The following is a 23,769-nucleotide window of genomic DNA, read 5'->3' as shown; positions in this document are numbered from 1 at the left end:
TTCGGATGCTAAAGAAAGACTGTGGCACCAAGACACTAAGATCAAATTTCAATTGATCTGCACGACACTCAGCAGTTGTATAGCATGTGAATTATTCAGACCACATTGAAACACATGTACTCACAAGGGCCATTCAGTAGCCTACATCTGCCGCTAGAGGTCAGTGTCCAGGTTGTGTCCAGTGTCCTCAGAGAGAGTGTGAGTGAGTGAAAGAGTGAGAGAGAGAGAGGAGAGAGAGAAAATGGGCCTTAGTGAGTGGTTTCAAATGGCCAATCAATGCTGGCATGGGCTCTTTAGTCAGTGATTCTGCTCAAGTTACAATCAAAGGATAAAAGAATAAAGCTCATTAAGTCAGTAGATATATCAGCTAGACTCAAGAAGAAATGATTTAAACACACACTATAATGTATGTATGTGTGTGTGTGTGTGTGTGTGTGTGTGTGTGTGTGTGTGTGTGTTGGCCGGAAATCATAGACTGGAAAGGCTACACAAAGCATCTTACATTCACTATAAGACAGGACACATTGTGAGAGAATTCTCACAACTCCAATGTCATGAGTCTCTGGGAGTTGTGATAACAGTTTTTGTGTTTCTTTTTTGATGCTCTACCTAGTCTGGCTACAGAAATATGGATGTTCCCCCAAGGGATTTAAAAAAACATTTCACAACATCACTGTGCACCATTTCCAGTGTCATTCGAAGTCAAAGGCAGAAAAAAAAATTCTCAGCAAACAGCTTGATTCAGGTAATCTTTAATGACAAAAAGCTTATCAATTTTCCAATTAAATGGTGGTGGGGGGGCCAAAAACCAAACAAAATTCTAGCAAATATATCATCACTTGTTATACCATAGCAGTCTGAGGAAATTCTTCGTATACACCTTCCATTTCCAAGTCACATTAGGCCCTGCCATAACAGTTTATATTTCACACCTGAATTTCAGCTGGAGTGAAAACAAACTTTGTCAAAGTACGTTTTTTTTATTCATTTTCAACTAGTGCGTTCACAATCCGTCGCCAACGTCACCATAAAAATAATACAACAGACAACACAAGCCAAAAAAAGAAATATAAATTCCCAAACACCTAAAAAAGTATTTGAGAAGTCTAAAGTTGCATGTACAAACAGAAGTCAAAACAAGCTTTTGTGGCACAAAAATTAAACCCCTGGTATCTCTGTGGCTGAATTGCCAACAGGGAGACCAAAGCAAACCCATTCATGTTTTGGGGACTGTGAGGCACATGGTTAAGTGAAAATAAGTCTTTGAGGATCGTAAATTGACCTCAGGAAGTCAGAGGGAATTAACTGCAGCTGGAGATGATGTCACGGTCTATGACACAGGGTCTGTGTGCACAGTATGTCTGTTTATCTGTCTGGAGCTAATCTCTCAAACCGTTGGACCGATCACCGCCAAACTTTGTATGCACGCTGTCAGTATGTCACAGAAGTATGCACGCTGTCAGTATGTCACAGAAGTACCGCCACAACTTCATCATTTCATCACATACATTTCTGAAATATTTAACTTTTTTTTTTTTATAATGGTAGTCAAAAGGGCTGTGATCACACTGAAACCTTGACCAAATCTGGAGTCATACAGTATGTCATGGATGTGTCATAGATGACTGCCGTTTCTATGTGGATCTCAAGATCCAGAATGTCCTATAGTTTGTGTATTTATCAACAATGCACTGTAGGTTTTTATTTTATCTTGCCAGGAGTATAACATGAGCTGGTCTTATCATATCACTAGGAGTCAGTCACTAAGGCCCATTTATACTCCCTTTATGTACGAAAAATAAATAACATAAAACATAAATTGCCCAGTTTGGGACATAATAAACTTGAACTTGAACTTCCATGCATCCTTTATGTTAGCACTAGATGGCAGTTCAGAGTCAAAAGTCTTCAGACAAACATGGTGACGGTCGAGAAGAACATACTGTAATAATTTACTGTACCTGGAATACTTGTTCTTCCCTGTGCCCTGGTGAAGGGACATCATGTACTATATTATGTTTAACAGTTCTCACCAACTTGCTCAACCTCCCCTCCAAAATGTTTCAAAGACAAAATGAACCCAGAAACCAGACAGAAGGCTCCATCTGTAGGCTACTTACTTAACATGAGTATAAATGGTCCTTTAGCTGACTTTCACAACACTTTCCAAAGAAACTGTCTGGCACTTGACTGTATTTGCCCTCAACCACCTAAATCAATTATTACAACAATAACCAAATATGTTCACAAATACTGTACTATTTTGACTCCAGGCCTGGCTTTTGAAGCTACACTTGAGGAGCTTGGTAAAGAGATTGCTGTGGATCTGAGGTCCCTTAAGAGATACTCCAATAACAGAAACGGGGCCTAGCCAATGTCAACAGGACCAAACTAGATCTACGATATGTTGCAGACAACACAGGAGGCTTAAAATTACACAGGAATGACAACATCAACACAAGTATGGACACACAAATCAATCTTTACCGAACCCCCCTGCAGTACTGTTAGACACAACCACAAAATACTGTGCACTGGAGAGGGATCGACTGCACAGACTGAACAGCCTGCACAACAGAAATCACATACTGTACATCATGCTTCCAGTTATTGTCACTTTGGAAATGTGCACTCCCCCCCAAGTGCAAAGTATGGGTGCTTTAGGGTCGGGAATGGCCACTATGGTCAAGTCCTTTCAAAATTACAACTTAGGTCTCCTCGATAAACAAACAAATGGTGTAAAATAAATATAAAAAGGATATTATCTTAAAGTAATTGTATTCATAATAGCAAACAAAATGGCAACTTTCAAAGGCATGCTCACATCAGTTCAGTCAACTCTCTCTGATTTTATTCGGGTTTGCCGTAGTGCTGGGCTACCAAAGTTGGTTGTACAATCTCACGTCAATTCCGTTATTGTTTTTTTCCCTAGACTGGACAGACCTCCTTTGTCAACCACTTTCAACCTGGCCTCCCCATTTTGGGCACGGTGAAAATCTTCCATCTGCGAAAATAGGTCGAAAATAGCTGATCTGCAAGCTCTCAACACATTGCATCGCGATGCATTGTGAGCTTGTAGATTGGCTATTTTCACTATTTTTGGGTGACACTGTCACAAGACAAAGTATAAAATAGGGCATACGTGGTTAACAGGTAACCCCCAGGGCAATGGGATAGTCTATAGTTGAAGATTTTGGTTTTAGTGCTGCCCACCCCCTTCCATGAAACCCAGCCATTATAAACAATTATACCCAACATTGGGGAAAGGGAAAAAATGACCGTATTCATTCCTTGAAAAGCTTATACAAATGAGTGAAGTTTAATTTATACTTCGTCTACATCACCGTCTCATGCTAAAATTACAGATTTCTTAGCTTGAATATCTGTGTATTTATTTAGCTTAAAAATGTGTGATTTTTTTATTGTGCATTGTGCAAAAAGTATAAATTAGGTTCGACAGGGATGGTGGGAGAGGGTTATATCTACAAACCGTCAGAGAAAGACTGATTAAGGGGGGGGGGGGCAATGCATTTCTCCTGGGATCATGGCATATCTCAGGGACAAGGAGGAGAGAGGGAACAGGATGGAGGGGAGGAGAAGGTAAAGGTAGAGGAGGACAGATGAGCACTCTTCTTCTTACAACAGCAAAACTAAAAAACTTTCCCCCATCAAGTCGTGGCCACTTCTCAGGCACTTTGTCAGTTTCAGGTTCAGAAAGAGCTTGTAGGTGGAGTGGTCAGCCTCTTCCCAATGTAGACTCTGAGGTAAACAAACAAACAAAAACCAGGGGCAGGGGAATTAGCAATGTGATATCAGATCCAACACCTCTACTTCCTTTCAGAACCCAGGTTTTACATTGTTGCTGTCAAGCAGAAATCTTGTATCTCCATATTCCAACTGCCCTACTTAATCATACAAGAGAGCCACACAAAAGAAGTGAAAATAGTCAAATTGCGCAACGACGTGTTGTGTGCTTGTAGATCTCCTATTTTTCCACTTTATTTGTTAAAATGTTTGAAATTGGTCTGTTTGTGGTTTTATAAATATTGAATCAAAGAAAAGTATTAACAAGACTTAACTAAATGACTAAATAATAACTACATTGGATCAATTGGAACACAATTTTTCTTTTTATCATTTTCCTGAAAAGTAATGTTTTCAGACATACAAGGTTTCTGCCCGACGATATAAAAGGGGAGGGTATATCTGCTTTCCCTGCGACATACTGGCGTCATGTCCAGGGGGTGTACTTGTACATCAAGCTGCCTCACGCTACAGAAACAGGAGATAGGCTCCTATGGGCCTCATGGCTTGGCAAGGCTTACTACTATATCTGCTTTGTGAAATATGTCTTCCAACTAGAGCCCGACCAATGCCACATTTATGAGTCTGGTTTTGTTTCACGTTTATATTTGAGAACACTACAAGATAACACTGTATATAATAAACTATCATATGAAAATAACATTTAACCGTAATTACACAGTCAATAAGCAAATACATTACTTTTTTACTAATAATTTTGAGGTTTGATTTACAAACAATAATACTGATACTCGAGTCCGGCTGCGTCTTTGTTACCAGTCTTAAGTGGCGCCCACCAGTGGCCATAGTGGGTGTCCATGGCATTGTCAAAGTGTCAATGTATTGTTGGGTCATTTCATTTTTTCAGGATGAACTGCAACGGGGCAAATTGTTACGCCATTGTTATGCACGTGCCATATGGCAGAACGGACACACCACTGCGCTGTGGGCTTTGACGTGTCAACATCACCACCAGCCACTTCTTTTTACCCGCCAATGAGGAATTTCACCACGAGAGCAGATGCGCTATCTCTCTAAGTTCCTCTCCCTGCTGAACAGGTGCCGGAACCAACCAGTAGGAGTCACTATTGCAGCATCAAGAACAAAATCCCCTGTTGGCTTCCCATCCCAAAGCACTGCCATATTGTTCATCTATGCCAGTGCTTTCCAAACTGTCCAGATGTGCCTTGGGCACAAAAAGTTTGAGAACAACTATTCCACCAAGACGCCCCCGATCCTATTTACATTACATTACAGTCATTTAGCAGACGCTTTTATCCAAAGCGACTTACAATAAGTGCATTCAACATAGGTAGGGAACGAAAACTACTAATCACCAGAAGTCTTAATATTGATTTTGTAGCCTTTGTTCAACCCAAATAAAATAGATGTTGTTTTACTGATTCAGTATTCAGTGTACATGTCTTTATGTACACTGTCTTTACCCCAAAAAAGCCTTTCTTTGGTTCTTACCCCAGTCCCAGAGCCAGGATGTGTGATAATAGCAGCGAGGGGATGAAGACTTTGAGGAACTCAGCAGAGAAGATTCCTCCTTTCTTCATGGCGCCAGTCTTTCTCATGCTCAGTGATACTGAGCGCCGAGGGTGACGGAAGTGGAACTCCCTGCAAAGATCAAAAATTACAGTGCTTTTAATTCTCAAAGACGTTTCACATGAACATAGCAAATACGATCAGATTCATCTGACAAATATCTGTTGTACTGTTGTAGAATGATGCACAATAATGCACTGCATTGGTAGCTGAGTTCCTACAGATTACATGTCAAGTCTCATATTGCAGTGGAATATCTTCTCATAGAGCCACAGAGTTCAGAGTGTCTGTGATTTTGGAGTCTTTTACCCAACTCTCTAATGCTTTTGTGATCTTACCACACATGTTAAGACCTGCATACAGGCCCCTGACAGTGCTGGTGCTGTATATAGAGAGTGTGTATAGTGTAGTATGCACAGGACATTGCTGTCTAAGATCAAAAGGGTTTTAAAGTAAATGTATAACAGTTATATTTTAGTCGTGGTATTCATCTGATTCTGAACAGAACGTGAACTTTACATGACCCTCTGCCATATTTACAGCAATTCTGGTGGCCTTTGAGCACATGATATAAGCATGCAAAGACCCATGATAAAACTTCAAAAGATACAGTTGGGGTTCACGGGTTTCTGACCAGAGTGCGTCACATAACTACAACAACGTGAAACTTGAAAATGAGCTTTTCCCATTCCTGTGCTTAGTTTATTGTACACTTTAGTGTACACTGTCCTGTCTAAATAAGGCAAAAACTAAAAAAGTCTAACAACAATCTTAAAAGGAAAATAATAAAAAAATGCAGTTGTCAAACATCAAGACAAATCTTACTCTCTTGAAATTCCCTGAAGACAGGACAACATGTATTAACAAGATAAAACTGTGGGTTTTCATCTGACAGCAGCGATATCAGACCGTTTCATTGATGCTTACTTAGGAGGAATGTTTTCCGGTCGACTGGACCAATCTGCCACCCAGTCTGAATCCTTCATCAGTATGTCTATGTCCCTCTCCTTGTCCAGAGTGTCCTCTTCTGACTGAAGAACAAAGTCACACAATTAAACTTGCATACCTTTCTTATAAAAATCTGAATCACATTAATCATCTTAATACAAGATAATACTACACAAGCTGGCTCAGCCCATCTTCAGTGTCCATACTGAGTGACACGCATACTCATACACACCATGCACTTGAATATGTTTCCTTTTATAAAAGCAGATAGGGGATGGTCGGTTTAACGTGTTGCACTGACTGATTTATTCAATGAACGACCAGCCTTTGTGTTTCAGTTCAGCGTGTAACACAACACAGGTGTCGCTCCAGCCTAGCACTTAAGGAACTGGAGCCAGTTGCACCACCTCACACTAAGTTCAAACTTAGCCTAGTTATAGCTTAAATGGCTTTTTAAAAGCCAGTTGCACCACCTCACACTAAGTTCAAACTTAGCCTAGTTATAGCTTAAAGGTATCATGACATTCATTTTCACTTTTTTTATTTTCAATGTTTTATTTGGGGTTTTACTTAGAACATTCAGTGGATTTTCTGTGGTCTGGGGTTTTCTGAATAATTAGGCTGAAAAGTAATCTGAGCTTGGCCCTTCGACAGTGAGGTCACAGTCGATTAATCCCGCCCACTCTCCTCCTCGCCCCTCCACTCCCCTATCCTTTCCTTTGGGGGGGGGCGGAGCAGAGGCGATGATTGACAGGCAAAATCCCTCACCAGCGACACCCGCAGGCAAAGATTTCTTTTTTCATTGCAGTTGAAAAGGCTTTAGAAATGTGAGAGAAAAACACCTGCCATTGATCACTGGAATGGAATTTTCACTTAAAACTTTTTGTACACTTTTGAAGGACCAGGACAAAGACTTTGAATGTGGTGTAAAAGTGAATGTCATTAAACCTTTAAATGGCTTTTTAGGTGAACGAATAATTAGAACAAAACTTTTTAGTGAACTGTAGCCTACTCATTTATTCAGCAAACAGAAAAGAATGACAAAAATGCACACTTGAAACACGTCACAATATGCTCGCAAAAAAGCCATTCCAGCCCGTATTTAACAATAATAACCCTGATGTACACATGCACTTTTCATTTTATGTGTGCGATATGTGGGTCATAATGTCAGCCTTATTAACCATTAATTAGATAATGATGTTGGCTAACTGGTTGCAGTTAAACCATCAGTTTAACTGCAACCAGTTAGCCAACATCATTATCTTCCCCAGGAATGCAACACACACACACACGCACGCACACACGCGCCTGTTTCATGAGTGCTGCATTGGACCACATGCATGAGGTGCATAACTTCTGCTCTGAGGCTATAGGGTGTGTAAGTGATCAATAAGATGACTGCAGTGACTTGCAGGAAAATAACACAAAGGGTCTGAAGGCCATTTGTCCCATATTGCGGGTGCAAATTCACTGAAATTAACACTGAGGATGAGGATTTTACTACTCATGTTAATGTCATGCTGGAATAGGCTACTTAGTTGCCGGTGCTGTGTATTCTTTTCCTATATACTACTCAAAACGGAACTTGATTCTTTAAAAAGTTTAAAATAAAATTATGGAGGATAAGATAACCACACACACACACACACACACACACACACACACACACACACACACACACACACACACACACACACACACACACACACACACACACACACACACACACACACACACACACACACACACACACACACACACACACACACATGAAAACGTGATCTCTTGGCAGAGATTTTAAAAATGCACAAATTAGGTGTGCCTCCACCATTGTGTTCTATAGAGAAATTGCTACGACCACGGCACAGGGCATATATGGCAGACACACACACATATACAGGGTGTGGCTCATGTCTCCATGGAAACTAAGATGTCATTCACATACGTATGGCGCCTCAGGGAGGGCTGCCAGTGATGTTGCCATGGCAACAGATATCTTGGTGAAGAATCCACTAGTGTAGGCCAGTGGTTCTCAAACTTTTTCATGTCAAGGACCCCCAGATTAATATGTATTTGGCCGCGGACCCCCCATCTGAAACTATTTTGTGACACAAGATTTGTGTTGTTAAAATGTTTTTGGAAAATACCTGATGTATAATATGGTTAATGCAAACTCATTTAGCTGGGGACCCCCTGGAACTCCCTCATAGACCCCTGGGGTGGGGGGGGGGGTCACTGGTGTAGGCACACTAACTTATTTACTTACTTGGCTGTCTCTCCGGCTCGACACGTCCACGTCGAAGATGATCTGTCCTTCTTCCTGGGGGCTGTGGGGTCGGGGAGGACTGGAGGCAAATTCCAAAACAAAACCATGTGTCAGATCAGATGCCGATGTCTTCCTACAAACTAATGAACTCATGACTGCACCCTGAACTTTTGTCTATGCTAGAAATTCCCCATGCATGAATATATCTAAACTGAATTTAATATGGTGGTTGGAGACACTGTCCTAAAGTCCTATAGGGCAGTGGTTTTCAACCCTTTTCATATCAAGATCCATTATTTATTCACCATTTTGAGCCACGGACCACAGTTTGATGAGATTTAGCCTCTCAGACCCAAAACGTAGAATATTTTGTTATTGTTGGATACGATTTTGTCCACAATTCCATGCTGTATTGATATGGTACCATAGGAGAGATTTCTCTTTGTCTTTATTGTGTAGATTAAATGACAACCCTTTGAGAGAGGGGTGGATTTAAATTGAGTTTTCATTGAGAAGAGAGGCTCGACTTCCCTTTTAATAGTAAAACACTAAAAAGGCCTAATAATATGTTTTCTAGTTGGGGTATGTGTCTTAACCTGTCTTCCTATCAAAGAGTGAGCCTGAATGGAGCTACTTTTGCACGTTATTTTGTTCTTTACAGCTTGCATTGGTTGTTTCTATATACATTTTTTTCCCCGTAATACTATTTAGTGGAAGTACTATTTTTCTTCTTATAACAAAAGGACTGGATAAGGGATAGACACATGCAGTACTACCATATTGACTTTAAGCACTGCTTTCTTTCTCTTTTCTTTTTTCTGTTTGCTAAATGTATACATGAGTACCTTAACCCCCTTTTGTGAGGACTCAGCTGTTTGTGCATTATTTTGTCTTTACCTAGACCCTTTTATTGGAACAGACTCAGATTAATTGTATTTGTATTTGAAGACTGCAAGGACTTTATGTGTAATTTAATGTGATGACCATAACGACCTATTGATGTGGTGTTTATGTGTTTGGATTATGACTGCGCTTTTTGTGTACAAATTGGTTGGAAGTTGTTGATCTCTACATGGACAGGGGGAGTTGTCTTACCCGGACCCTATAAATTGGACACTTCCGGTGCCCACAGCACACAACGCTGATGAAGGCTTAACGCCGAAACGCGTCCGTTGTTAACTGTTCTGCAGCTTACTACCATGCTTAAAATGCTTAAAATATATAAACAAATGTACCTTAAAAAGGACTGTTCCGTGAGTGCTGGTCTGCTCTTATTACCATAGGAGAGATAACAGGCAAACGTTGATCAAAATAAACACTTTAATTAAGTAATGCAAACCAAATGGACCTGTAAGGGTCTATTTGGTTTAATTTTACGCTCTTAAGAGTTAATGATCTATAAGGGTCCATTTGGTTAACAACTCCTGGACAACCTGGAACCCCCTCAAGGACCAATGGTGGTCCCCGGACCACTGGTTGAGAACCACTGCTATAGGGGACCTAAGTTTGAATAATCACTCCAAAAGGAGTGCCATTGAGCAAGACACCAACCCCCCAATCCCCCTCTTTGCAACATATCCACATTATGTACATACTGTATACACATCCTCATGTGACTCATTGACAGCAGACTGCTGAAGTATCTGATAAGCTCTGTTTTATGGCTGCTCCGTGGATTAGAGATAAGCAAACAATGTGAGCAGTCGTTAAATGGAGGTTTTTTACTTTTTTCTTAATGATCACAATTCCCTATAGGGAGATTACGGCTTTTCAAAAAGCCCTAGTCTTCCTTACAAATCCAGCCGGAAACACAACTCTGCGCAGAGATCATCAGATCAGAGACAGGGAGTGACTTCTCTTCCAAACCAGCCACCGGCCGAGTGATGCAGCGATCACATGTATTTTAAAATCCCCACTGGGCAATAAACAAGGAGAATTACAGTACAATAACAAGTGTTTGTGTTTCAAAATGAGCCAACTCTTCACCTCTCCTGTACTGACTGCAGCAGCCAAAGCAAGACAGACTTAGCTTACTACCAGCAGGCTGTTTCAATGTGTCATATGGAGAGGTAAGTAATGTAGTTGAGGTAGTTCAAATAAAATAAAAATGTTTGCATGGATAGATCTCTCAAGAAGCCTTTCAGCCAAAATGCAGTTATAAGTCAGATTTTAAAGAGCAAGGCGGTGCTAAAGTTAGGATGGGAGTCTTACAAAAGGTCCTAGAGAGTTGGGCCAGATTTTGAAAAAAATGCTTGAAAGAAGAACAAACATGGAGGGCCAGAGTGTCAATAAACTGATTGTGGTGTTATGTCTCAATGAAACAGCACATATTTTTAGGCCATGTGACTATCAAAAGATATCACACAACGCTGATTCATCTTCACCAGGCAGCCATAGCTGAATGGGTAGAGAGGCCGCCTGGGAATTGGAGGGTCCCCGGTTCACCCCTCGGCCGTTAAAGTGTCCCTGAACAAGACACTTAAAGAGCTGTAAGCCTTGGTTTTATGCCAAGGCTATTAGACCATCTGTATTGCCTGTATAATAGTTCCCACTGTTCCCAACAGTATCCTAATAGGATGGGTAAATTCTGATTCTGTGCAAATGTACAGTACCAAATACCCAACAACAATTAAAGAGGGCTAACTTAATATTATTATTATTGAGGTTTAAAGGAAAGGAAGTCTTTCGACAGAGTATACTTCATACAAGTGCAGTGGAAGTCAGGAGAAACTACGCCATGTGGACAATCAGCAATTCAGCATATTCAACCTTTTTCTACAAACTTTTGGAAATTCATAACATTGCTCATCTGTATTGGATGTTAGGAACCTTAGGCTAATGTGGGGATCTGCATAGTTCTCATGTAAACTTATTTGATCGTGTGGGTTCATAATGGTTAAGTGATGTATACTTTTCTCTCGTCATGGTCAGAAAATAAAGATGTATTGTGTTCTAAATGTTTTCTAACCTGTCACAGGAAGAGTTGCTGCGGCTTGACTCGTGCTGGGCGTCCAGTAGTATCTTCTCCATGTCCTCCATGTGGATGGAGGATGAGGAGGGCACGTGCTCCAAGCCTCCAACCATGGCCTCCGCCTCCTCCTCCTCCACCACCTGTGGAAGGGGTAGCAAACCGGGGGACTGGCCTCCTGCCAGAGACGACTGGGTCGACCCAGCTGCTGCTCTGTTCAAATCCAACTCCACCCAGGACCCTGTAGAAAGAACACGAATAAATAATAGGATAATGATCACAGGCATATAGCTATGACTGTTGTGCTCTGACTCCTGAAATGACATTTGTAAAAAAAAAATGGCAATCTTTCGCAAATAGCCAATCATCGACTACTTTCAAATAGACAAAGTATAATATAGGGCATAAGTGGTTAAGCTTATCGTATGGAAGGTAGGTCAGGTAACCCCTGAAATTAAAATCAGCCAACCCAATGTACATACAGTAAGAGTGCTTTCATTAGTTAATCCGCACAATAAGTACTTAACTCTGAGGGGATAGTATGTAAAGCCCACTCCACACAAATGTTTCGCAACGCAACTAGTTGCAACTTCCAAGAAATAACAGCGAACTGATCCGTTGCAGGTTGGCACAATTTGGGGATAATGTTGCAAGTGGTTGCAGTTGCAAATAGTTGCTTTGCGAATCATTGGTGTGGACTGGGCTTTTGTTGAAAATGTATTTCTCTTAAGTGGGCAGCCAGGCAGCTCCGATCAGACAGGGTTACAGGGTTAGACAGGGTTTAGGGTTACCTTTTGCTATGGCTACATTATCCTGACTCATAGCCACCAAGCAAAGCCCTCGTTGCAATTTAAACTTGGCAGCATCCAACAAAAAGGATTACCTCCTGGCATCTGACCAGATAGAAGTCAAATCAGGCCAGTAAACAAGTCATTCACTACTCTAGCTATAGTGACGGACTTGGCAGAGAGCTCCAAGTGTTCAGCATTTTGCACATATTTGCCCTTGCCCATAACATTATAAGTGTGTAAACTAGGCATTTTTTTGTTTCCCTGGTCTCATGAATTTTAGCTTATATTATGCCTAGCCATTGCGCAAATTTCCAGAGTAACGAATCGATATGCTTCGGGCATGTGGTAGGCTACACTGTAGCCTACCGTATACTGTAGCCGCTACAGTATACTGTAACTTTTTACCCTGGTGTTGGGTAGGACACATCCTGGTTGACTAGTGGTACTGCCTGAAGCTCATAAGCCCAAGATCTCTTGGCTGTGTGGTAGATGTTTGGTTTCCCACACGGGGAATGCCAGGTGTTATAGTTGCAATTGACTCTCTCTGTCAGGAGGAGAGGACCTAAAAGGTACAGATTGTAGCTAGGGGTGGATGGTATGAATGAATGAATGAATGAATGAATGAATGGTTTATTTCAGTCTTTTTTTTTCACAACAAATCAAAACAATTGTGTGGACTTTACAAACTAACTAAACTAAAAAGTCATCTCACACACAAAATCCAAAATCAATGACTGGTATAAACGTATACAAGGTAGAAGGTATGATTTTGCTTTACGGAAGGGATTTTGACCATACCATGCTGACTGGTAGAGCTGGTTTTTATTCGTTTTGCTTGTTTTATGCCTGGTGGGTTTACCCCACCTCATCTCCATTTACTGCCTGGTGGTGAAAGGGTACTAAATAGTTGACTAAATGCTATGTGTGCTGCTGTGGCTTCTAGACCTTGACTGCGATATATGACGCCGTCCCTGCCTGATCCTTGCTTGTACGTGATCTCAGGCATGGACCGGCAACAGAGTGCTGCATATCAAAGCTATTTAGAAATGCAGCAGAGCATACGTGTGGTCTGGTGGTCTGGTGAGGTGGAGGTGGGCGGGTGAGGTGAAGGTGGGCGGGTCAGTGAGTGTGTGAGCCAGGTCCATATTTGGGAGGAGAGAAAAAACAGAGGGAAAAAAACTTCACTAATGAATAGGCCACATGTCCCCATAACAGAAGGTAAACACCCAGAGTCAGGTCATATGTCAAGCCCCCCCAGCAACCTTTCACTGGGCTGTCACCGGCCACATGTAATGCTTAACTTATACTCCATCGTACGACGTGTCGCTTGCCAAATATAGCTGATCGATTAGCTCACATGGCGTCGCAAGTATAAAGTATATTGAGTATAAATCAGGCTTCAGCGCCCACTCTCATCCTGTGGATTACATGGCAGACCACAAGCCAAGCTGCTGTCGACAGCCTATTGTCTCTGCTCCATGGACTTAACAAGGTTGCCATGACGGCGGCGAGGCCGAACGTTCTGGGCCGGCTGCGGAGCCGTTATCAGCTGTTGGATGAGTTCAGACAGAAGCATACAGGGGTAGAGAGAGAGACAGTGAGTGTTTTGTGTCCTCTCTGCCTTGAGGTTCCAACAGGGGGAGGTCTAGAATGAGGATCCCAGGTATTAGGCAAAAATGTTCACAGCACTGAAGTGGGAGCTCCAGGAAAACCAAAAATAACACACCACCAAGCTTGTTAGAAGAAAAACCACAAATAACACATAGCTTAGGTGTAAAAAACAAAACATGATCTGATGACTGTTATTCATGTGTCAGTTTTACTGCCAGGAGGCCCAGGACATATTCCTGAGTTATTGTTTTACTTGGTGAGTAGTGCATTTCTGTTTCCGTTAACAGGTGCCTGCTGCCCGTTAAGAGTTAGGCATATCTTCACTAATCAAGTTTAAAAAATCCGTAATGAGGTCAAATGTTTTGTAAACGTATATACAATTATGAAGCCCCTTCTAAAAATACAAATATGACGCAACACTGCATTGCCCAGGAAGACATGCCTAGCAAAAGCAGTTCTGTTATCGTGAGTGTTATACTGCTCTGCCTGAGCTACACTCCAAAAGATTTTGCCTATTACAGGAAAACTGTCTCAAACAGCCCTGCATGGTTTCCTGACCTGGAACTGGGAGCAAAACATGGCAAAAGCAATGAGCATGTACACCCTATGACAGTTGTGACAAGGGTGGGAAATTAATAGCTGTCACTTGCCAAATGCTGATAAACTTAGACCATGGCTAGTTGGCTAAGATTGTTTACTCTACTCTATTTATGGTCTATTTTGAAATGTACCCAACCATCATTTGGAGGTTTGACGCAATTGAAGGAAGGACATCTAGTTCATTTTTTTAAATAGAGAAAGAGATCAATGAACCAATAAGACAAGCTAGCCCTGGCTGTGACTCCAAGTAACCCATGACTTGACAACCACCAACAAAACCCCTGCTCTCTTGGCCCCAAGTGCCACTTCCAGCACGTCCAAAACGTCTGCCCCCTCGTCACTGTAGCCACAAATAGCATGCCATGTCACTGCCCCCAATAGCTTGCTGAGTGCTACCTGCCACAACATTTCCATGCAGCCGCCATGCCCATGGTGCCAGGTCAATTTATGCCAAGGCTATTAGACCAGACTGATAAATAGGCTTTTGTTTGTGTCTGGTTCCCTATGCATGTAGATGCAGAGGTCTCTTTTTATTATGCCTTTCTGTAGGAAGAAAGAACTCTGGTCTTTAATAAATGAGTTTTACATAAAAGAAAGTGCACACATAGGCACACACACACACAAACATAGATAGCTATATAAACAAACTGTATACATACAATAATTCTCTGTTTGCATATAAAGGAAATATCACTGAAACGTGGACAAATCCAGCAAATCAGATGTATTATCATTATTATTTAGATGTGAGGATATATATATATGCCCATATCTTGAATTTTGGTAGGGCTATGGGACGGGGCTGTCCTCTCTGAACCCACTTTGGTTGTCTTGGCCCCTCCAAAATGACAAATACAAACAATAAAAGGTAGTATTATGGAGCCTGTACTACTCCACAGAGCTGCAAGAATGGTTTCAGGGCTATGAAAGACTTTGCATAACCAAATAATACTGACAATTTGACACATCTGATCAATTTGCCTATTATTACTCAGTTTTTACAGTTCAGACTTCTCCTTCCATCTTGCCTTGTTGACAAGACTTAAACTCCGCCCACATACCACCGCGGAGGTCCTCGATTGGATCAAATGTTTGTCAGTCAAACGGTAAACCCCGCCTTCTTAAACACAATTGGCCCAACGGCTGTCAGTCATCAAACGGAACATAGTGTTCTTCTCAGTCCTCCCCCAAAACCTCCAATGAAGATACATAACATAGCAAAAATAATAATAATAATATCATTTAAAAATCGTAGCGTCTTTATCTATGAAAAACAAACGTAAGACTACATGAAACGGGTTTAAGTTTTCTAAAGACAAGTAACATGACAGGCGAGGCCTTTGTGCATAAAGGCATATTAATGAATGAAGATATTTACCATTTAGTCCGGAGTCCCCGTTGTTGTTTTGTGCAGGAGTAGCAGCTTCCGACATGGTGCTGGTTGTGTGGCTTGTATCAGACTAGTACACACTGTCTCCCTCCTATATGTACCGCGCACACTAACATTCAGACGAGCACACACGCACGCTCCTTCCTATATGTGATCTAGACACATTCACATGCAGACGTGCTACTGTACACACAGCAGGAGCTGACTGTAGTGTGTCAGACAGCAGCCACGGTTCGGTTGGGTTCAGGTGTTTGTTTTCGTCAGCTGGTCTGGAAACAGCCAAGCAACTTGTGCAGAGGCAAAATATGCTCCTGGAGCTTTATGATGACGATAGCTCCACGTCATCATTGTCATCATCAGCATCACCGAAGGGGTTCGTTTGATCGAAGCACTGACAGCTAATGTACGTGACAAATTCCACGAATGCACTAGGATCTCAATATTTTTACTAGGCTGCAGTACACCTATTCACACAAAAATCATAGCAATACACATAAAATGGTTCTTTATACTGCATTTCATCGATAAAGTAAAGAAATATATATATATATATATATATATATAAAGAAAAGAAAGAGACTGATATTGCGTAACAAGATGAAAATGGCTCCTGACTCCAGAGTAGACCGTCCAGGCAGTCTGGGTGCAGCCATCCACCACATCTGCAACGTATGCGTTTCTCCAAAAGAAACAAGAGTCTATTGGCTGAAGTTGTGAAACATGAATATGCGCACGTACACGCAGATGCCATCCCAGACACATGATCACCATGCAGCAACATTAACACAAGTGGACAACCATTTAAATGAAATATCTCATTCATCTCCAGGCCACGTTTCATACAGGGACTCTCAGGAGGAGGGTACGGGATGGGGTTCATCAGTGACCAGGCCAAAAATGAAAAAGTAGTTCCTTTATTACCTTCACTGTCAGGTTTTATTATTAGGCATCAATATTCAGTTTCATTGAGGTGTTGAGACATCAACTGTAGCAGATCCTATAGTGCAGGTTATTGTACCATCACATTAAGGTAATTATGTCTACTGTAGTTTCAACAAACATCTTTGAGTCAATGCCTCAAATAATGGCTTTACAAGCAGTGTAGACATCCAACTAAGTAGTTTAGTTGATGGTAACGGAGACCAGTGTACAAAAATAAATTTCCACTGCCCCAAAAGGTCCGCTACATTGTGGATGTGTGGAAAAACAATACTGCAGATCACTCAAAAATACCTCAAGGTTAAGCTTCATAAAATAGAACAAAAGTGATCAGGTGAAATTTGCTCATTTTCATAAATACAACAATCAAATTAATACCTTAAGTATTAAATTAATACCAAAATCTTAAGAGCTAAAGGGACAAAGGGTCACTCTAGCTTCTAGATGCAAAATGTCTCTTGAGTAAAAAGGAGAAATAGAAATGAGACAGAAACAGTGATAATTCAAAAGGGGGAAAAGGTTTATAGAAATCGCATCACACGTGCATTTCATGCAGGGCCCAGACAAAAATAAATGGCACAGGATAGTGGAGAACACCATTCTTATGCTTAATGTATACTTGGTTGCGCATCGGTGTTGCATGCTGGAAAGAGCCGATCGCCTATTTTTGGCGTGCACGTCGATGTGCAACTAAGTATAAATTAGGCTTTGAGGCCTCCATTACAGGGGCTTCTATTAAATGAATGCTGGTAGATGGTTTAATGGAATGCTCCCGGCGAGTTTGCTGTGGTCTGAGGCCTCAAGTGTTCTGGTTTGTCTACAGTACTGCCATTGTAAAAGAAATAATAGAATAAGTGCATTCTGGTTCTGGTTTGTCTACAGCATTCCCATAAAAAAAATAAAAATAAAATTAGTGTGTATGTAACCACTTTAATTAAAAGAAATAAAACCCTGGAGCAAGAAAGGTCAGGTGATATCGTTTTTAAAATGGCACATCACTGAAACAATACAAAGGCGGACACACATCAGTGTGCTACAGACAGGCTGATGGCAGTCAAAAATTAAGTTGTATCTGTTCACATGTGGAACATGGCAAAGTCTGGTGATCCAGTAATAACAAGCAAGGGTAGTCTCCACTGTCCACCACAGTTCATCCAGAACTAGGGTAAGCGACTGCATGAGAGATCACACAGTGACAGATGTCACGTTGGTTCGAGCTCTCTCATTAATTCACTTTGCCCTGGAATATGTAGAGGTTGTTGGTCGTTGCCACAGCAATGATGTCATCTTGGGGATGCCAGGCGGTGTGGAGGATCTTCTTGTTGAAGTCCAGACTGTCCACGCTGATCTCATCCTTCTTACGTTTGCCACCCGTGCACACCTTACGGGGCTTCAAGACCTGCATGGGCATGCTGTTCTCCCGAGATGCCTCCAGTGTCACGTCTCGCCTGTGGTCGCGGTCAAACATCCGGAAGAAGTTGTTGTACGAGCCAGTCATCACCACACTGAAAAGAAGAAAGGGGAAGACATGGGGAGAAGCAGAAACAGACACGTTGGTTTTTTATTCAACACAAAACTAAACATAAAAGTACACACTGCTGTTGTCACTACCACTAGTCTGCTATGAATGTCCAACTACAAAAAAAACACAGACAGAATGGGTTTCCATTCCAACGCTATTGGAATGGAAAGCCATTCCTTGCAACACATTGGCAAATGTACTGCAAGGTAAATAAGCAACAAAACTGACCAGACTTCTGTGGAATAAGAAGACTGGTGGTGTAACAGATTTTACATTGTGATTTAAGTGTTCCCCCCATTTGTCCAAACACCTTGTCCAAATCTTATTTTTCTTATTTTGCTTCATCACATAACTTTCTTTCTTGGGGCTTGGAATGGCAACCCATCCTCATGTTTAATTTCCCCTCCCAAGATAGAGCCACAGATGAATTCATATCGGTATGCATGTCTACCTGTCAGTCCCATTCCAGCAGCATTCAAATTTGTCAAAGATGCAGTCATTCTCATAGAGCGAGCACAGCTTACTCCTCAGGTATTCATGAACCTATAGAGATCAGAGGAAAGTAAAGATAAATAGTTAAATATGAATCAATATGTCCACTGTGAAATAATATTAGTACAATGCCTTTCATATACGGTATATAAGATGTTGATTAGGTTGCTGTTCAGAATCTACAGTTACAGACACGTACATACGCATTTACCTCTTACCCCAAACACAGGTTTTTCATATATGTATGTAGAGTATGTGAGTGCATGTAGTGAGTATTTCATTAATAGATTTCCTCATGAGACCCCAGACAAGACAACTATAAGACTGCTTGTACTAAGCAGGTTTGTTTCATACAAGACATTTTGTACCAATGCCCCTCTCTGGTAAAACTGGTGTACTGCATGTCTGCATAATAGTCTGAAGTAGGGTAACCTCTAGTGGCTTTTATGTGGAACTACTAGAACTGCATGATAAGGTGTGGTAACCCCAGGAACAATGTTCCAGTGCAGCCTTTCAGGTGCTACACAAAACGCATGATATAAAATGACTTGATGGGAATGATCCTATACTACTTAGTGGAATCTATTATTATTCCACTAAAGTGGTATCAATAAAACCAAAGTGTCATCAGTGTAAGCTTACAGTTTCCGCCTGCTGGCCGGCCCTCCCTTAAGGCAATTTTAATATAGGAATATCTATTAATATTGGTGTTTTTTTCTGGTCCTCCTAATTTTTTTAACTGGTAACACCGGTGCTACCAAGTAAAAATGTTAATTTCGAGCCCTGTAACCATAGAATTCAATGATAGCACAATATAGACTCTAGAGGATCCACTTTATGGACTAATGAATGAAAAGTAAGCAATTTCTACATCAGACACGTCTAAGAGCTTTCCAAGTATGCAGAAATCATAAACAGGATGATTCCCAAAGCATTTCATTGTCTCTTAATATCATTATATCCCTACTGGGCAGCCCTCTGAAGGAGACAAGGGGAAAAGCCATATATAAGAGATTATAAAGGCACCCTTACTTTCCAAATTGGTTAGAAGTTTCGCTGTTTTGTAAAATGTTGGTGAGAAAAATGGGACTTGTACTTCATTGTACTTCCTGATAAGGCACTCGTAAGTGCTTATTATGCTAGTGCAATCTTAATAACTTAAACCCTATATACTTCGTACATCAAACAGCGAAAACAGCTGATCTACAAGCTCACGTCACAGAGTGAGCTTATAGATCGGTTATTTTTGCCAAATGCTCGCCTATTTTCATGTATTATGACATGCCCAGAATAGGGATGCTAGGGTCCATATGGTTAAATCAAGCTTCAGTCTTATTGCCCACCCGGCTTCCATTTCTGTCAGTCCCACCTGGTAGGTCTCCACAGGCCTGCTCTCCATGTTCAGATCCCAAATCTTGACTGACAGGTAATCTCTAGTCATCATGTAGCGTCCATTGTGGCTAAACTTGACGTCTGAGATGGAGGATATTATCTCAGAGAAGAAGGAGCGATTGCTGGGATCCCCTGGCTCCTCAAACACTGGAAGAAACAAGAGTGGAGGCCATATAAATGAAATGTAACGCTAGGAACCAATCATTCCAAATGCTAGGAACCCACCATTCAAATCTTTGAAAATATATATACATGTTTTAAAACTCAAATCTTTGCTTCTGGGGGTCCCTGGAGCAACATATTTTGAGATGGGGGTCGGCGGCCAAATAAATAATTTTGGGGGTCCTTGACATGAAAACGTTTGAGAAGCACTGATAAAGAAAGATACGTTTTTTAAGAAAACTGTTAGGATTTAGAAGGCATTTGTAAAATCGGACTCAGGTCTTAATGGGTTAAGGCTAAACCAGCTGTTGAGCTGGATGAATGCTGACCACAGGTGGTCAGAAATTACTTGCTGGAAGTTTCTGGAACTACTCACTTTTTGAGTAATTGTCACACAGCGCAGATGCCCTCATGTCACACAAGCGGAGAGTCCCTTTGCTGCTGCTGTAGACAAAAGTGTTACACTGATGAGGGTGGAACTCTACTGCCGTTATCACCTCTGTTAGCTCCTCCATGTTGGACGGTTTGATGTCAACAATATCTGAAGAACTAATGGTCAAGAGGAACAACCCTTGTCAAGCAATTATGACAGCATTAACGCAATATTGTAACCAGGCACAGTACATAAATGCATATTAACCACTTAAACCCCAGCATCAGTATTGTGGGGAAAGCTTTAGCTGAAAAATAGTATTCAAGTACTGTCACAGAAGACTTCTACTGTGATTAGAAAGCAGAATGCTGGAATGGATTTCATGCAATATTCTTGGCAATTCATTACATTCCAAAGTAATCTAGTAGTTGGCATTTTCTCTCTCCTTTTTGTTTTTCGGGTTGACACACTCAAGCAGCAATTCTGAATCACAGAAAGTGAAAGCACTCTCCAGCTGACATGTATTCATAATCATAACGGTAATACTTTTGGCCGAGGGAACATAACACTACATTTAATTAATACCAACGTTTAAACTAAAGCAGTCTTAAACTGTGCTTAAAATAGCATGTCATCGTTTGAAAGATATTTGTTTCAAGTGTTCCACACACAGGCATATGCACACATTTACACATGCACACACACACACACACACACACACACACACACACACACAGGTTTGAGGATACTGAAGCTGCGGTCAGTGATTTCCAGGTTCCACAGGTTGATGCGAAGGTCATCTGCAGACAGATAAGTCTCGTTGTCACTGTTGACTGAGATGGAGTTAACATGGTAGGTGTGAGCGTTGGCAAACACCCTCCGTGGGCTAGCCTCCACCATCAGGTCCATTGGTCTGAAAACTGGCACCTGGGAAGGTAACAGAGAGGATATAAAAAGGATGACATTTCTCAAGCACGCCCTGGGTTAATAAATGAGGTATACCATTGTGGTTAATTTAATTGTACAATTTGGAATCAGGGCTGGAGCGAGACTCATTTACAGCCTGTGTTTTGTTCCTCAAACCAACGGTAAATATAACATGGACACAAGGTACTTTTCTTTTTCATGCAAAACCAAGCACTATCATTCCATTTCCCTTAAACTGCATTCTCTGAGCATTTATTATTCTACTTTTAGTAATAGGAATAACCTTGATGTGCTAGCCACAGTCCTTACTGACCCGCAGTGAAGTGACAGTGTTGGGGTCTACGTATTGTCCATCCTCCTTGAGATTGTATCCCTCTGGTCTCTTATCTCGTTCACTGATTTTCCATAACTTAATAGTCTTATCTGTAAAAAATAAATAAAGGAAATGAATAAAAGAAAAAAGCTCACACTTTATATGACAAACACCGGTTTAGAACACCGGTATCTGATGAAATACAGGCTTTTTTTTTACAACATCTACATGCTCAAGCAACCATACATCATCACCATTTCTATGCACACACACTAAGCTTAAGTAATCCAGCTGCAGTGTATTACATTGTGTAACAATTTCTCAGCCTTCACTTCGTGCTGTTATTCATATTAGTGATGTGCACTGCAGGTCACATGTTAACCAGCAGAACCTGGGGGAAAATCCTAATTTTACAATTGCCACATTGACGGTGTAAAAGAAATGTCTAGCAAACCATTAGTGGACAACAGGAACTGAGCTGCATTCCTCTGGGGGAGCCAGCGGATCTTGTTGATCTTCTCCTCAATTTCCAAACTCTTCAAGTAGTCAAACTCAGGTTCATGGCTCTGGAAGGTGCTGTAAACACTGTACTCACTACGACACTGTGGATGATTCTTGTTCTGTTGGGAGGCAGGTCAAATTAGCACAGGAGGAAAGAAAGAGACATCACAAGAGCCAGGAGAGAACAATCGAATGGGATTATTAGGTAACAAACAGAGGTAATGTGCGACCCTCTTTTTAATTTGTTGATGCAAGACTCAAAATCTCAAGCTGTACCTCTATTTCCTGCTGAAAAATGACAACACGTCCACCCTTGTCCCCTGTGGCTAGTAGTTTCCCTGAGTCGTTAAACTCAACAGTGGATATGATGTCCGCTGCAAAGACACAAATGTAGATACACATTTAGAGTGACAACTGAAGTACTGGGATAAACTAATTTCCAGTAGCACCGTTTCTAAGCACATGATGGAAGCAGACTCACCTCCTACAGAACTATGACGTAAAAATGTCATGCCTGCCTGTATTAGCGATGTCTGTCATTTGTTTGATGATCAGATGTAGCACTGCTATATAAGATAATCACTGAACTGGAATCAGTTTGTGATAAACTTTGCAGCCGCCTTGCTCATGTTGGTGTTGTCATCATAGCAATTCCATAAGCAGTAAACAAGCAGAATTACCACGACAGACACAGAATGTCTGTTCTAACTCTGACTGCAACACCAACTTACCCCAGAATTATTTGAGTGTCTAGGAACCAGGGTTCAATGGATGGATGAGTATGTGGGAATTAGATACCATAAAGATGTCAGGGCAGAAACAAAATAACCTAGCACTTTTTCCCCCTCTCTGAACTCTGACAGTACTCATCTCCCAGCAGCAGCATGTTGCTCGCACAAACACACACACACACACACACACACGTTACCTCCTGGAAAAGAAAGACAATGCTACATAAGGTCTTTGGGAACAATGTAATCCCTGAAGCTGAATTGCGAGTTTGCTTGTTGCGAGTCACTAAATAGTCTACTTGATCCATATTGCTTTTAAGTACTGTAGATAACGAATTGCCAACCAAATAATGATATATGGATTAGCCATTCAGGGCCAAAAGATATTGCTATGGGTGTGCAGAACCTTTGCTCCATTGGATCAAATGTATTATTATTCACATTAGCAATGGTTAAATATTTATAAAACCCATCGACATACTTAC

The 23,769-nt window shown here is 41.2% G+C and overlaps 2 protein-coding genes across 3 annotated transcripts in view; both read right to left on the bottom strand.

Moving 5' to 3' along the window:
* Positions 1–736: 736 nt before the first annotated feature.
* On the bottom strand, positions 737–16,249 carry bnip3lb (BCL2 interacting protein 3 like b). The gene is made up of 6 exons (XM_080419779.1): positions 15,921–16,249; positions 11,541–11,781; positions 8,573–8,651; positions 6,283–6,386; positions 5,278–5,427; positions 737–3,759 (listed from the first exon to the last, which is right to left on the bottom strand). The coding sequence occupies exons 1-6, from the start codon at positions 15,973–15,975 to the stop codon at positions 3,711–3,713; spliced, it is 678 nt and encodes a 225-aa protein (XP_080275905.1). The 5' UTR covers positions 15,976–16,249; the 3' UTR covers positions 737–3,710.
* Positions 16,250–16,830: 581 nt separating this feature from the next.
* ppp2r2ab (protein phosphatase 2, regulatory subunit B, alpha b) overlaps positions 16,831–23,769 on the bottom strand; it is a 9,638-nt gene continuing 2,699 nt past the window's right edge. For both annotated transcript variants that reach the window (XM_080419721.1, XM_080419720.1), the window contains exons 3-10: positions 22,830–22,927; positions 22,507–22,672; positions 22,053–22,162; positions 21,562–21,739; positions 20,816–20,980; positions 20,255–20,424; positions 18,845–18,936; positions 16,831–18,376 (exon numbers count right to left, since the gene is read on the bottom strand). In XM_080419721.1, the coding sequence (XP_080275847.1) occupies positions 18,097–18,376; positions 18,845–18,936; positions 20,255–20,424; positions 20,816–20,980; positions 21,562–21,739; positions 22,053–22,162; positions 22,507–22,672; positions 22,830–22,927 (1,259 nt within the window). In that variant the 3' untranslated portion in view covers positions 16,831–18,096. The remainder of the gene's footprint in view (positions 18,377–18,844; positions 18,937–20,254; positions 20,425–20,815; positions 20,981–21,561; positions 21,740–22,052; positions 22,163–22,506; positions 22,673–22,829; positions 22,928–23,769) is intronic.

The sequence above is a fragment of the Gymnoscopelus braueri genome (genome assembly GCF_963280865.1).
Source record: "Gymnoscopelus braueri genome assembly, chromosome: 22".
Lineage (NCBI taxonomy): Eukaryota > Metazoa > Chordata > Actinopteri > Myctophiformes > Myctophidae > Gymnoscopelus > Gymnoscopelus braueri.
This window is presented reverse-complemented; position numbering and strand designations above follow the sequence as displayed.

Coding starts and splice junctions, on each gene's coding strand:
- bnip3lb (XM_080419779.1), bottom strand. CDS start 15,975: ATGTCGGAAGCTGCTACTCCTGCACAAAACAACAACGGGGACTCCGGA. Junction 8,652..11,540: donor AGCAACTCTTCCTGTGACAG/GTTAGAAAACAT, acceptor ATTTGCCTCCAG/TCCTCCCCGACCCCACAGCC. Junction 3,760..5,277: donor ATCCTGGCTCTGGGACTGGG/GTAAGAACCAAA, acceptor TGTTTACCTCAG/AGTCTACATTGGGAAGAGGC.